This window comes from Alexandromys fortis, unplaced genomic scaffold, assembly GCF_014885135.2.
Source record: "Alexandromys fortis isolate MF-2015 unplaced genomic scaffold, M_Fortis_MF-2015_v1.1 scaffold_99, whole genome shotgun sequence".
Lineage (NCBI taxonomy): Eukaryota > Metazoa > Chordata > Mammalia > Rodentia > Cricetidae > Alexandromys > Alexandromys fortis.
Window position 1 is genome coordinate 2,947,247 of NW_026067982.1, and position 13,938 is coordinate 2,961,184.

At 32.4% G+C, this 13,938-nt stretch overlaps 1 protein-coding gene across 1 annotated transcript in view; it reads right to left on the minus strand.

Annotated features, from left to right (window-relative positions):
- Window positions 1–13,938, minus strand: part of Gphn (gephyrin) — a 326,333-nt gene that overhangs the window by 196,068 nt on the left and 116,327 nt on the right. Inside the window, exon 4 of the mRNA XM_050158607.1 lies at window positions 11,898–11,990. Within this exon, the coding sequence (XP_050014564.1) occupies window positions 11,898–11,990 (93 nt within the window). The remainder of the gene's footprint in view (window positions 1–11,897; window positions 11,991–13,938) is intronic.

Consider the following 13,938-nt stretch of genomic DNA (forward strand, 5'->3'; position numbering starts at 1 on the left):
AATTTCCTGCTTCATGGAAATGTCTGCTGGATACTATGGGCCTGAAGGCTGAAGATGGATGCCCCAACGGTACAGAGGAACTTTGGGTGACTGTCCAGGCAGCTAGATGTCTCTGTCATTTCTAGAGTTTTGGATTTCCTGTTTACTTAGGTATTATTATATCCTTCTGGAGTCTTTGATGGAGTTGAAGAATGAATATAGTTTTCCTTAGTTATGATAAGAGATAAAATAGATATAAATATTGTAACTGTAATTCTGCTTGATAACTGTTTTGTTATATGTAATTTTGCTATGTTAAGTTAAAGCCTTCTTTTTTTTTTTGTTTAAACAGAAAAAGGGATAATGATGGAGGAAGGACATTGGTTATTTATAATAAAGAAACTGCCTTGGCCCATTTTATTGGTTAGAACATAGGTGGGTGGAGTAAACAGAAGAGAATGCTGGGAGAAAGAAGCTGAATCAGAGAGTCGCCATGGTTCTCCCACTCCAGACAGACGCAGGTTAAGATCCTCCCTGGTAAGCCACCTCGTGGGCTACACAGAATATTACAATTGGGTTAGAACAATATATAAGAGCTAGCCAATAAGAGGCTGGAACTAATGGGTCAGGCAGTGTTTAAAAGAATACAGTTTCCGTGTAATTATTTCGGGTAAAGCTGCCATGCAGGTGGCTGGGTGCCAGGAACGTAGCCCAGCCGCCCCATCTCAACAGAGTCCTAAATAGCAAGCAAGAGATACATTACAGTAAAAATGATACATTATAAAAATACTAAATCTAACAACAGTTTTCGTATAATTTAGATTTTTTTGGAACCTATTTCACCTAGCTCAAATATTTAAACTTCATGACAAATAATTCTACTCTTTGAAAAATTCTGTACAGAACCACTTCTTAGTAGTGGCCTATCTTTTTCCTTCATAAAGTCCAATCCTGAGGACTGTTACACACAAGAATATTATGTTATTTGCTGCAAACTGATGGAAAGAAGTGAAGAATATGAGGGGTAGACAACAAAACTGTCTTAGTGACAACCATCACTACAGTCTCTTCATTCTTGGAAAATTATTTTTTATGTAAATTAAACCTCTTAGAATTCTTAACTGCTTCTTCTGCATTTTTATTTTTATATTTGGTCAAACTTTCCCAGTGAAGTTAAACAGGTAACAGTAAACATTCATACATTATTTTGCTTTCTTCTAAGCATCCTTTGAAGGAACATATCCATTCTGACAATTCCTACCTGTGTGCTATTAATAATATTTGAAATTGAAAATTCCAGCATATTGGCTAATTCTTTCATTTCATACATATTTATTTTTCTTTTAGTTATATGTATGGATGTGTGTCTGTGCACAAGAGTGCAGATGCTCACAGAGGCCAGAGGTATCTGATCCTCCAGGAGTTGTAGTCACAGGCAGCTGCGAATGACCCAATATGAAAAGAAATAAACACGGGTCCTTTGCACAGTCTTAACCCCTGAACCATTTCTCCAGCCACTCTTTCATATTTAATAGCAGGTATGCTTTTGCTATGTTCTATTATAAGGAAATAACACTGACATAATTATTAGAATCATCCCAAATAATTTGTCTCTGAATCATTTTATCAATTCCTATCAGGTCTATATCATGTAATAACATAAAATCATAAAATAACACTGTCACGTTAAAAAAGTGATACTATTTTAAGTTCGTGGTAATATATGTGTGTATATATTTGTTGAAACTATAATAAAGTTTGTGCTAGACCAATATTATATTTTATAGTTATAGATGATATCAAATATAGATTAATTTACATTATTGATTTCTGTCTATAATCAGACTGAAAGGAATATTCTCAAGTCTTATAGTAAGACTATGTCTCTAGCTAAATCTGTGTTTAGTGTTAATATCAACCAAATGCATATTGCTATTTTGTTTTTAATTATATTAACATGCATCTTGTGAGACTATTCTGCTATTCTAGCATCTATTCTTTTATAACAATACATGTGTGTTGGGGAATATTATTTTAAGGTGTGTGACTTTTGTTTATGCTGCATTTGTTTGACTCTGTGAAGCTGTGATTCTTTGCCTGTCTAAAACACCTGATGGTCCTAATAAACAGGTCAACTGCCAATAGCGAGGCAGGAGCAAGGATAGGTGGGATTGGCAGAGAAGATAAATAGGAGAAATCTGGAAGAGGAGGAGTAAGGAGAGAACAAGGAGAGGAGGACTGGGGCCAGCCACACAGCAACACAGACAGCCATGGAGTATGTAGGAAAGGAAAACATACAAAAGTAAGAAAAGAAAAAACCCAAGAGGGAAAAAATAGGATGATTTAAGTTAAGAAAGGTTGGCAAAAAATCAGCAAAGCTAAGGTTCTACGTGTGCTTTATTTGGGAGCTGGGTGGTGGGCCCCTCAAAAAGCCAAAAGAAAAAAGCATCACACACATATGTGCAAGTGTTAGCTGGAAAGTAATGTCATCCATTTGTGCACTCTAATAAATTCAAGATAAAATGAGCATGTAGTAGGTCCACTCTGTTGTTTCCTTTGCCTCTTCTACAACTACACTTTTTTTTCCTCTTCAGGTAAGTCTGTTCAATATTTAACGAACCATTATTCACTTATGTTTCTGTTGATAGTGCAGATAATATTAAAAGGAAAGTAGGTATAGTTATTATACATGTCTGCAATCCCAGATATTTGGGAGGCTAAAGCAGGAAGACTGATTGATTTAGTTCAAGAGTCCTAAGATAGCATGGACAACAGAGTGAGGCAAATACTACTTGGGGAGCTAGCTGTGGTTTGGATATGATTTCTTCTCCCAAGAGTTCACATGTTAGAGGCTTTTCATTACTGGGATGATACTGGGTTATGATATGAAACTTTTAAAAAGTAGAAACTAGTGGGTGGGGTACTTAAGACTGTGGGTCTTACTGCCCTCAAAGGAGAACTGAAAAGCCCTTGTTTGTCCTTTAAAGTCTCTTCAGGTTGTGTTGTTTCATAAGCCTGAATTGCTTTCTGCCCAGCAATGTGAACTCTTAATCTCATTTACATTCTTGTTATGATTCTATCCATTATTAGACCCACACTAGAGGCAAGACCAATAAAGCTACCAAACCTTTACTTTCAGTCTTTTACACTGTGAGCTAAATAAATCAAGGTGTTCTTTTTTATATTAACAAATAATGGATGAAAACCAGCTTATTTATACTACCTCACATAATTATTCTACGAGTTAAACACTCAGAGTTCATCATGAACATAAGAAAACTAGGTACAAAAAGTATATTTTGCATAAACTGCATAAAGTCACATACTAGTAAAATGTGGCTCTGACTTAAATTCAAAAAACACTGTTTTGTCCACATTGCCTTAAAAATAGCTACAAGGGCAACACTACAATTCTAGGAAGAATGTCAATTAGAAAGCAAGTATTCCATAATTTGTATGATCTCTCTTCCCTAGGAGGGCATTATGAAATCTTAGAACACATTCTTCCATGGAAAAGGTATGCCAATAAAGCATATATTTAAGAAAACCGAGGATGTCAGGTGGTGGCGGCGCACGCCTTTAATTCTAGCACTTAGAAGGCAGAGGCAGGTGGATCTCTGTGAGTTCAAAGCCAGCCTGGTCTAAGCAACAGAGAAACCCTGTCTCAAAAAAGAAAAAAAAAAAACATAACCAAAACAAACGCAAAAAACAAAAAAGAAAAGAAAGCTGAAGATATTATTTTATTTGTGAATTGTTTACATATAAAATGATTGAGATTACCTCATTTTCCAAATTCTGATGTAAGAGGCAATGCTTATTTTTGTTGAAAGATTAATGAAAAGGTAACTTTAAAAAAAGTTGAAGACGGGAGAAAATGTTGTATTCCTCGACCTATACTGTTATACAAAATTAATTTTTTCTTATGCATAGCCAAAAGCAGCACAATAACACGTAGGTAAGTCATAATGGTGTCAACTTATCTTAATATGTTTGGGTTTTCAATCAATAAGGAATCTTCCACCAATGAAAGTTCATGAAGAAATACTGATTCAGATCTTCAGGCAAAAGATGGGGAATGATAAAATGGACATGTTCAGGATTTAAACCTGAAGGTTTTTTGTTTCCTAAAACTCTGATACTGTGATTTCTTCATAATTACAAACAGCAATTTTACAGAAAATGGTAGATATAGAAGACTAAGAAAAATCAGTATTTATTGATTGTCTTGATTCTTGAAAGTACTGACTGAGATTCACAAAGAAATCAACAAAATTGAAATGTACTTATCAGCAGTTTTTGCACAAATAATGGTGAGGACAGTTACTAGACTGGCAGACTAAATCAGGATGCTTCTTTCTTCCCGCCTTTGTTCTTTTGTCCCTCCCTCCAGTCTCCCCCATTGTCAGAACTCATGTCTAAGGCCTTCATCATGGTAGGCAAGCACGTTACTTCTGAATTATGATCACACACGATGCCTCCTACTTTAAAAATGAGGATATAAAAATATTTCTCAAAAATAAACAATTTGACTTGTTTGTTGATACATACTTGAGAAATGTGAAATTAGACCGGGCCCATGTTGTGTGTGCATTTATGGTATTTGCATGTGTGCAAGAAGTTCAATGTCCCGTGTTTGTCCCTACTGCTCTCCACCTTATCTAACAAGACAAGGCCTCCTGCTGAATCCTGACCTTGCTGATTTAGGAAGACAATTCGATCTGCATGCTCTAGAGAGTCTCCTGTTTGTGCCTGAACAGACTAGGATTACAAGTGTGCATCATCATGCCCCACTCTTTATGGGGTTCTAGATATCTGAACTTAGACTGCCCTGCTTTATGAAGCAGGAACTTTACCAACTAGGCAAACTCTCTAACTCCAAGGGGACATTTTAGGTTTTGGAGGTATGATCTTAATGTCTTATTTGGAGATAATGTATTTATAAGTTGTTGTTTCTAAGCAATCTCTCAATTACGACGATTACTTTTTGTTATTTCTACATTGTCCTCCTGTAAGCATTCTAAAACACACATTAAATCTAGATTATTCATTCTTATACACAATGTTATGTCCTCTGCTCTACACAGGAAGATTTGAAATTTATATTCATATTAACAGTCCTCATAAATTTAACTTTTCTTATTACCATCAGTAATACCTTCTTCTCTCCATATTTGAAACTGATTTCTACCATTTTAAATTATAAAATACTGAAGTGTTTTGTAAAAGAAAATCTTTTGGCTTGAATTAGTAGCATATTTTTGGTATCAGATTTATATTGTTATGATTTATCATGTAATTATATACTTTAGCACTAAGCTCAGCAAAGCTCAAGGTGCTTCATAACTATTTGTAAAGTTTAATAAAATCAAGGAATGAAGTTATTAGCAGTGTGAAAGCTCATACATATGTTTGAGTTCTGCAATAGAACTATTTTTTCAAAAACTTCTGTTTTTCAAAATTAATTTGAGACTCTACCAATAAAGACGGCTTCTACTGTTTCTGCCAATGTAAGAGCCATATATCAAAACATCATATGGTATGTAATAATCATGCATAATCTTTGTGCTTGTGTGCATGTGTATATGCATCACCATCATGTGTGCTCGTGTATATGGGTGCACTAGCCCCTGAAGACATGTGTGGAGGCCAAGGTCAGCATCAGGTATCTTCCTCTATTGCTCTACACCACATTTTTGAGGTCGGTACTGAACCTGGAGCTACTGGCCAATGAGCTCCTTAGATCTGCCATCTACACCACCACCAATCCCAATGACGAGTTTATAGGTATTTGCTGTTGTATCTATCTTTTATATAACTTTTATATGAGTGCCAGGGATCTGTACTCAGGTTTTCATGCTTACAAAGCAAGTTCATCACTGATTGAGTCATTTCCCCAGTCCTGTTTGTGTTTTCATACAACAGTCAATGATAGATTAATTTAGTTGGTAGCCATTGATAAAAAGCTATCTTTTCACACACCGAAGTCATTTCAAACCAAGTTATAGGAACTTAAACTAATAATGGAATTAAAGACCTAAGACAAAATAGAGCAATAAAACAGCTTTTTAACCTTCAGACGCAGGTTATCAGCAGCTATAAATAATTCTCATATCATGTACATTATATTTATTTTTCTGTCCCATGTCTTAAAATAGTAGGAAAATGTCAACTGTCATCCTTATTTCATATACAGACTCAACAAAGCCTATTAATGACTATTTTCATTATTTACTGTGACAAACAAAAATTTTGAGAGAAAGACATTAGTGAAGTCAGTAGAAAGGAAAATTTAGGCTTAAATAGCTTAACTTGTCTCAAATTTTACACGAAGTAGTAGAGCCAGTACTCAAATCCCGGCACTTCTGACAACATATAAAAGTTTTTACTTACAGGAAATTGTTTTCTATACACATATATAGAAAAAATACAGCAAGGGAACATAGTCCTTACGTCTAGAACAATTGCATGAAAATTACAGGATAGCTTCTTAAAATAATCTCAAATGTAGCTACCAAATCTGAAAACAGAGATCTTCAGATTAGTTTAAAATATTTCAAGTATAAAGGTTTTAAGTATTATGCTTTGTGGGCAATTTGACATTGTCACATGATTCTACTCACAAAGAAGAGATTTGACATATTTACAAGTCTAATTCATTTCAGCTGCTTTACATTTTATTAAGCTTAATGGGTATTTCTTTTTTTAACTAATAAAAATCAGAGAACTATAAAAGAATATGCACAGCATGTGTATTTTTAGTGTGTGAGTGTGTGTGTGTGTCAAGGGTCATAACATATATTGCAGTTAAATATTCTAAAGTATCAATATATGATACATGCAGTGAAATAATCAATGTCTTCTAGAGAAAACTGATATGCAGCTAACAGTAAATGAATAATTCAAATGATTTATGTCATACTACATTTTTCTTTATAAGACAAATGAATAAAGGCATTAGTTTCACTGTGCTTCTTTTATAAAGAGCTGTTTTGCTTTTAAAATGATGGGTGTTAATTTTTAGGTGAAATTGTTTTTTTTACCCCTCCCCCTTTAGGTGAAATTGTTAAATGTAAATTTTTACTTTCAATAGAATAAAAAATTGAGAAAGATTAAAAGGTAATTAGTAACTAAACTCAATTTTATCTTCTTTACAATAACTAACTGAATTCTTGTTTTTTAAGAATTGTAAGAAAGAAGATTAATGATTAGGAAAAAATCTGTCTTAAGGTAAACATAATTAAATTCTGAAAACTATGAACTTTAAGAAGGTAAGACAAAACAAATAATTATATAATAGCACTAATTTTTGATTAACAAAGTGGATCTTTCATGGAAAAGATTTCTAACTACTATGACAGAACTATGTGTAGAAAAGTCTAAATAATAATGGTTTTTGGATATACATGATTAAGGCAATACATGAACATAAAGAGCTAATAAATAACAATGGTTCCTTATGTTCATAGAATTTTATAATTCTTAGTGTTTTACAGTGCAAACAAATTACCCAACTGTCAGGTCAAAGAAATGAAATACATCTATAAATATAAAAGTTTCCTGTTAAAATGAGGATAAAAAGTTAAAGACTGTGATTATGCTAGCATATATGTTTTGATAGAATTCTACATTTAAGATGAAAGAGGCATAAAGTTATCAACTGAGTGATATTCTATGATACAAAGCTAAAAAGTATAAACAAATCCATAGTTTAGGGAAAATAAATGCTCATAGCCTTAAGGCTGTAACATGAAACAACCTTATAGACTCTTCTATTTCCATATCCTTTTAAATTAGAATTAGAAAGAAATCTAAGCTAATTAAATTTTACTTCATTTATAATCCATACCAATTGGAAATAAGTTTGATTTATTTCCTTGATTGTATTTATAATTTTCATTCTTCATGTTTCTTCCCTGATAGCACAAATATCTGACAAATAATTGTGCTTGTATCTCAAACTAATTGACAATAATTTCAAAATAGTAGTCCCATAAAGAGGAACTGTGCATTATTTGTATATGTCAAATGAATAATTGTATCATTGTATAATTGTAAGCTCTTACACTATTTTAAAAAAATTTGTTACTTACAGTTGTATATAGATAAAAGTGCCTAGCAATACCCTCTACTCTGTTGGGTATAAATACACAAGATACTCAATATATAAACAAATCGTTATACAGTTACGTTCAAAATTAAAATTATAATTTCTATTAAACATGCTTTTATATTTAAAATAGTATGGAAATTGTATCTACTAAAGGGTATAAAGGAAATGAAAAATTGTTTTGGAGGCCAAGCCTTTTTTTTTAAATGTTTATTTATTAAAGTCTTTAAACAGCTTTTGTCATAGATATTCATATCAGATGCACTCTCATATATGTAAAATATAAAGTGATATAAACAATAAAGGTTAAGTTATTAATAATGAAATAAATCACTGCTTTAAACAAAGATACTGAGTACATACAGAGATTATAAGATTATGCTTTATATAGGTAGTTACTACATGCATAAAAGATTACAAACATGTCTGCTTTTCATGTAAATAAATAATATTTAAGAACAAAATACTGTTCCATTTTTGATATATGAAACATAAAAGTCATAATGAGAGCTTAATCAGCATATAGTACTAAAAAGAAAATAATATATTAGAGTAGTATAAATTCCTGAATTATATAAATATGGGAAAGGATCAAATATAATGCTTAATAGTTAAAAATCAATTTCACAGGATTTTGAAGATTTCATAGATAGACTCTGAATTCGTTATTAAGACTAATTGTTTAGTAGTTATCTTTTAAAAAACCCTCCCCAACAACTTGGCACTTACATAGCCAATAAAAGAAAATTTTTAACTATTTTAAGCAAACTCATATAAAATTTTAGGCGTGGCTTTCATCAAATACTTACAACTTAAGTTTAAATACATATTTCCATGTGAAAGTGTTAATATAGTTCATCGACACAGAAAATGGTATCAAAAGTGAGAGATTTAAAGGAAAATGGAGGAATAGGATAACAGAAAACAATTGAATGCATGTGACATGAACTTCAAAGGAAACTTCTTGAGGCTGAAGGGTTAGGGGCAGACTAGAGATGGGGGGAGCAAAATAAAAGAGGACAAACCAAAACAAACTATTATGAAAATGCCATAATGAAACCTGTTACATCTGAGGTTAATTTTTTTAAAGTTTAATGAAAGCTGGGAATGCAGAGATGGCTTAGTGGTTGGTTCCAACACCCACATCATGTACCTTATAATCACCTGTAATGTTAGATCCAGGAGATTGACAGCTACTTCTAAATTCTTTGAGCACCTACACTAATATGAATATGTCTCTGTGTGTTTGTATATATGCATCTAAGTATATAAACATATACATATACTTATACAAATACTTCCATAAATATATATATATATACATGTAAATATATGTATACTTAGTAAGTGTATGTATATATACTTATATGCATGAATATATATGCACACACACATATATATACTTACATACATATATGCACCATACTGCCACATATCAATAAACATAAATGATAAAACAAATCTTTAAAAATGTTCACAGAACCCCAGGAAAATGGATAATTCAATTTCCCTTATTTTAAGGAAACTAAACAAGCGAGTGGTTAAATGATTAATCCTGGATCTATATGCATAATCCCCATACTCCTGAAATCTCCTAAGTTATAGGAGTGAGTACCTTTTCCTATCCATCACAAGGTTTTAACTCACAAAGAGGATCTCTAAAGCCTCTGGAAAGTGCTGGTTATTAGAAACACTCAGTTACCAGAATGTTGAAACTTTCAGTCTCATTCATAGAAAGTTATCAGTGTGAGTGGTACAAAAGCCATTGATCATTAAGATTCACATGACACAAAAATTGGTGAATGCATTTGGATAATTGTAACATATCTGAACAAAGCACGGGATTTCTCTTAGTATTCCTTCCTATATATTGAATTATGTCTCTCTTCAATAAAGCTTCTTCTGAATTGTACATCTTTAATAAGTAAGTTTTGTATGCCATTCTAGTTAATGATCTTTTGGCAGGAAAGAAATATGGGAATCCACAGGCTTTTTAGAAAAACAAAGTATATATAATCTGGGGAATTCCAGATTTATTGATGACATCAGATGTAAAGACAATCTTGTGATTCTGAGCTTTGAATTTGGATAATCTGAACAACTTCAAGTCAAAATCGAATGTAATTGATATGAAACGAAACTGGCATATAAATAATTGAGGAACTACATAGTGTGAGAAAAATATTCCATACATGTATGACTAATGAAAATGAATCCAGCCACCTACGGTCACCTTGCTGGTCAGTAGAAGAAAAAGGATTAATAGGTAATGAGATTACAGTAAATAAGATACTTAGTGATGTAAACTGTTTCCTTATAATTAAAAATAACACTATTATTTGGTTATGAATGAATTTTATAGTTTCTTCTTTTTCTGATATAAAATTAATACTAGTGTGAACGTAACAAACCATCATACAAAAACTATGGACTCATTATACAAGCTTAATATCATTTAAATAATATCCAAATTCTTCAAATCAATTACCTTCATATAAGTGGTTTCTTTACAAAGAAAACAACATAAAATATAACCACAACTCTACAAAGACAGTTTTCCCTGCAAACTTCTTGTTAGTCTCATATAACAAAAATGGTCAAATGACCACCTATTGTTAGATGTCAAGTTAGGACAGAGAAATTAAACAGATTCCTAAGAGAATCCTTTGATTTATGCAGCTACTTTAACACTACCACAAAACAACTCTTCATAATTTTTGAAAGAAAATGTTTTTTATTTATAATATTAATTATAACAATATAAAAAGAAATATACTAAAATAGGAGAACAGTCAATAAAAGTTTTCGTACTTGTTTTAGAAAACTATATTCTCAAAAAGTATACAGTAGTACTCAGAATTTACAAGTACAGTCTACGGATTAGAAACATCTATGTCACATAAAGATTTGTTTGCAAAACAAATTCTGGTAATCTATCCAATATATTTCAACTAGAAAGAGAGGGGAGGGGCCTAGCAAACTATATTTATGCATGCATTCTTGTGAAATCTAATGCTGATCAAAATTTAAAAATATATGAAGACAATAACTATTTAATAAATTAAGAGAAGGAAAAAACCTGTTTATAAGGCATTAGATACAATAGTATATTGGTTTGAAAATAGAAGGACATAGTTAATATTAAGCTGAAATCGAATGAGAAACATTTACTTGAGGGTAACGGCAAGCAAATCATAATGGTAATATAAGTTTTTCCACTACTCCATAGTAACGACTGACATTTGTGGCTTTTTAAAAAAGAAATTAAAGACCCTTTCTCTGAATTCATGTTTCATTCTTTCCCTAATTTTTCTTTTTACTATAGCAGAAACAATAGGTATTTTTATTTAGATTATTAAGTTCTATATTTAAATATTCACATTTAAAATATGGAAAATATGTTGCCTATTCATGAATTTAGAGTAAATTTAGTATAAATATATAATAATTATATACTGTACTTTGAGATATATGACAAAGGTACTTCAAAAAGAAACAAACCAGATCTAAATTTGAATTGAAATGGCTAAAATTTGCTATAACCTCCTGATGTGTAGCTGCTAAAAGCAAATGAAGGACTAATTTTTAGAACAGTTCAAAGTTCCTCATATTCAATAATTTCAAGGGTAAATAAAAATAAAGTCAGGAAATATTTTCAAAAACTCTTCTATATCCAAATATTTGCATTGTCATAGTAATAAGTAATAGTTTTGCTTATAAAACTCTTAGAAGTAATATGAAAATTTTAAACAAAATAAAAAATAATATAACTAGTTTATTCCTTGAATATGAAAAAGGCATTCTTGCTTACCTCTGGAGTGACATCTCGTGGAGCAAACCCTGTTCCTCCAGTTGTTAGTATCAAATTAAGTTCCTTTTCATCACACCAATCTATGAGAGTTTCCTAAAAGATAATGAACACACAGAAAAACTGACTTGTTTGCTCAAAATTCTAACTAATCATTTCACAAACAGCATTGAAACAAGATTCTTTCAACAATAAATAAAGACTTCAACTGTCTGTAACTCCAGTTCCAGAGAATCTGACATCGTTATACTAATGCCCATAAAAATAAAGTTAAAAATAAAGTTTATAAATAAATAAATAATAAATAAAGACTTTTTAAAGGACAATTCCGAAAAGTTTCACACTTGACCAAAATATAATTCAGTTTGTGATATTTATTTTTTCAATGATAGAAAACGATGAATCAAACACCAAACTGATGAGAAATGGCATCATTTATAATTTGTTTGTTATGTACTTAAATAGCGTATCTAAAGGTCTTTTCACCATTACTTTTTCAAGTTCAAATATTTTCAAGTTTAAAGTGTAGGAGAGACCCAGCCAATCACCTTACTTGTATGGTGGGGTCCCCTGAGGATATTTTTTTATTTATAAAGATTGTGGGCGCGCTCCCGGCTGCCCCTTCTGCTTTCCTGTTCTCTGCTGGAACCTCTGGTTCTGTAAGTCTATTTCCCAATTAAAGCTGTATATATTATTACAATTTCTGCCTGCATTCATTTACGCCGATACACTTGGTGCCCAACATGGGGCCAGAACCTATGACCCTGAGATTTAGAGTCTCATGCTCTACTTAAAAAAAGCAGGGGAGGGGATTAACTGGTTTGATGGGATGATTGGTATTTGTGAATTACTGTTTTTAGAAAATTGTACTGGTACTGTTTCTTGTATATTGATATATTGAATATTGAATGTGAGTGTTCCTACTTCTATTTTTGTATAAGAGCATGCTTATAACTTTGTCTATATTGTATTGATACATTTACCATATTACAATGTACATTTCTACCTCTGATATTATTTATATAATAACATTGTTTACATTTGATATGTAATGACATTGTTTACAGTTGAAGATTATTGTCTTCATATATTGCACAGTTGTTTATTCTCTTAGTCTTCAAGTTAGATAGGTATTGAGAATTATATGTTTGTCATATTTATTTTTAGGTTAATCAGGTCTTTTAGATACATAGAGATTATATTTAGTATAGATAATATAATCTTCAGCCTCTTCGAAGAGCTGTAGAAAATGGCCTTTAATCTAACCTAGAATTCTGTGCCAATGAGACACAATCACTCCTGGTAACATGTGGGCGCATATTTCGAGATTACACAAAAGCCATTGCCCTAGTTTGAGCTGATTACATAGCTCAGACAAGCTGTCTGTGCCCTTAACAAAAGCCAGGTTGTCTTGCTCCTAGCTTCTTTTGTTGAAGTGTGGATTACCTGAGAAGAGGTGTTGACTGAAACTGGTCAGGATGTTTGGGGTTTCTTTCCTTATGCAATTTGGAGGTTGTCTTATAGAGATGCTAATTCAGGGCCTACCTGACTGCTAGATGCAGAAGTGACCAGAGCCCAGGCACCTGGTTGCCTAGGCAACAGCCTTTGTGTGTTCCAGCTCATTTTGGTGTGGGTATATAAGATGTTTGGACAATAAAGGAGGATTCTGGCCTTTTCCATGATGACGATGTAAGCTGTGTCTGATTATTCCTCACGACTCCGTTCCAGTCTAGTTAGAGAATCTGTGTTGGACCCAAACGGGCTCCGACAGTAACACCACCCTACTCTCGAGAAAACGTTGAGTACCAAAGACACTCCACTGGGAGCTTGTCTTCTTGGCAAAACTGGCCTTTGGGTTAAGAAAAACTCATACCTCAACTACTGACAAAGATACAAAATATCCATAAGTGGATAAAACAGGACTGTCTTATCCTGCCAAGACAGGGTAGGATAGTTCTAAGAAAGTTCCTTGTCTTTAATAATGGTATGTCAGTTATGTTAGGCCTTAGCCAAAGTTGGTTGACTCAACATTGCAAACAAGACT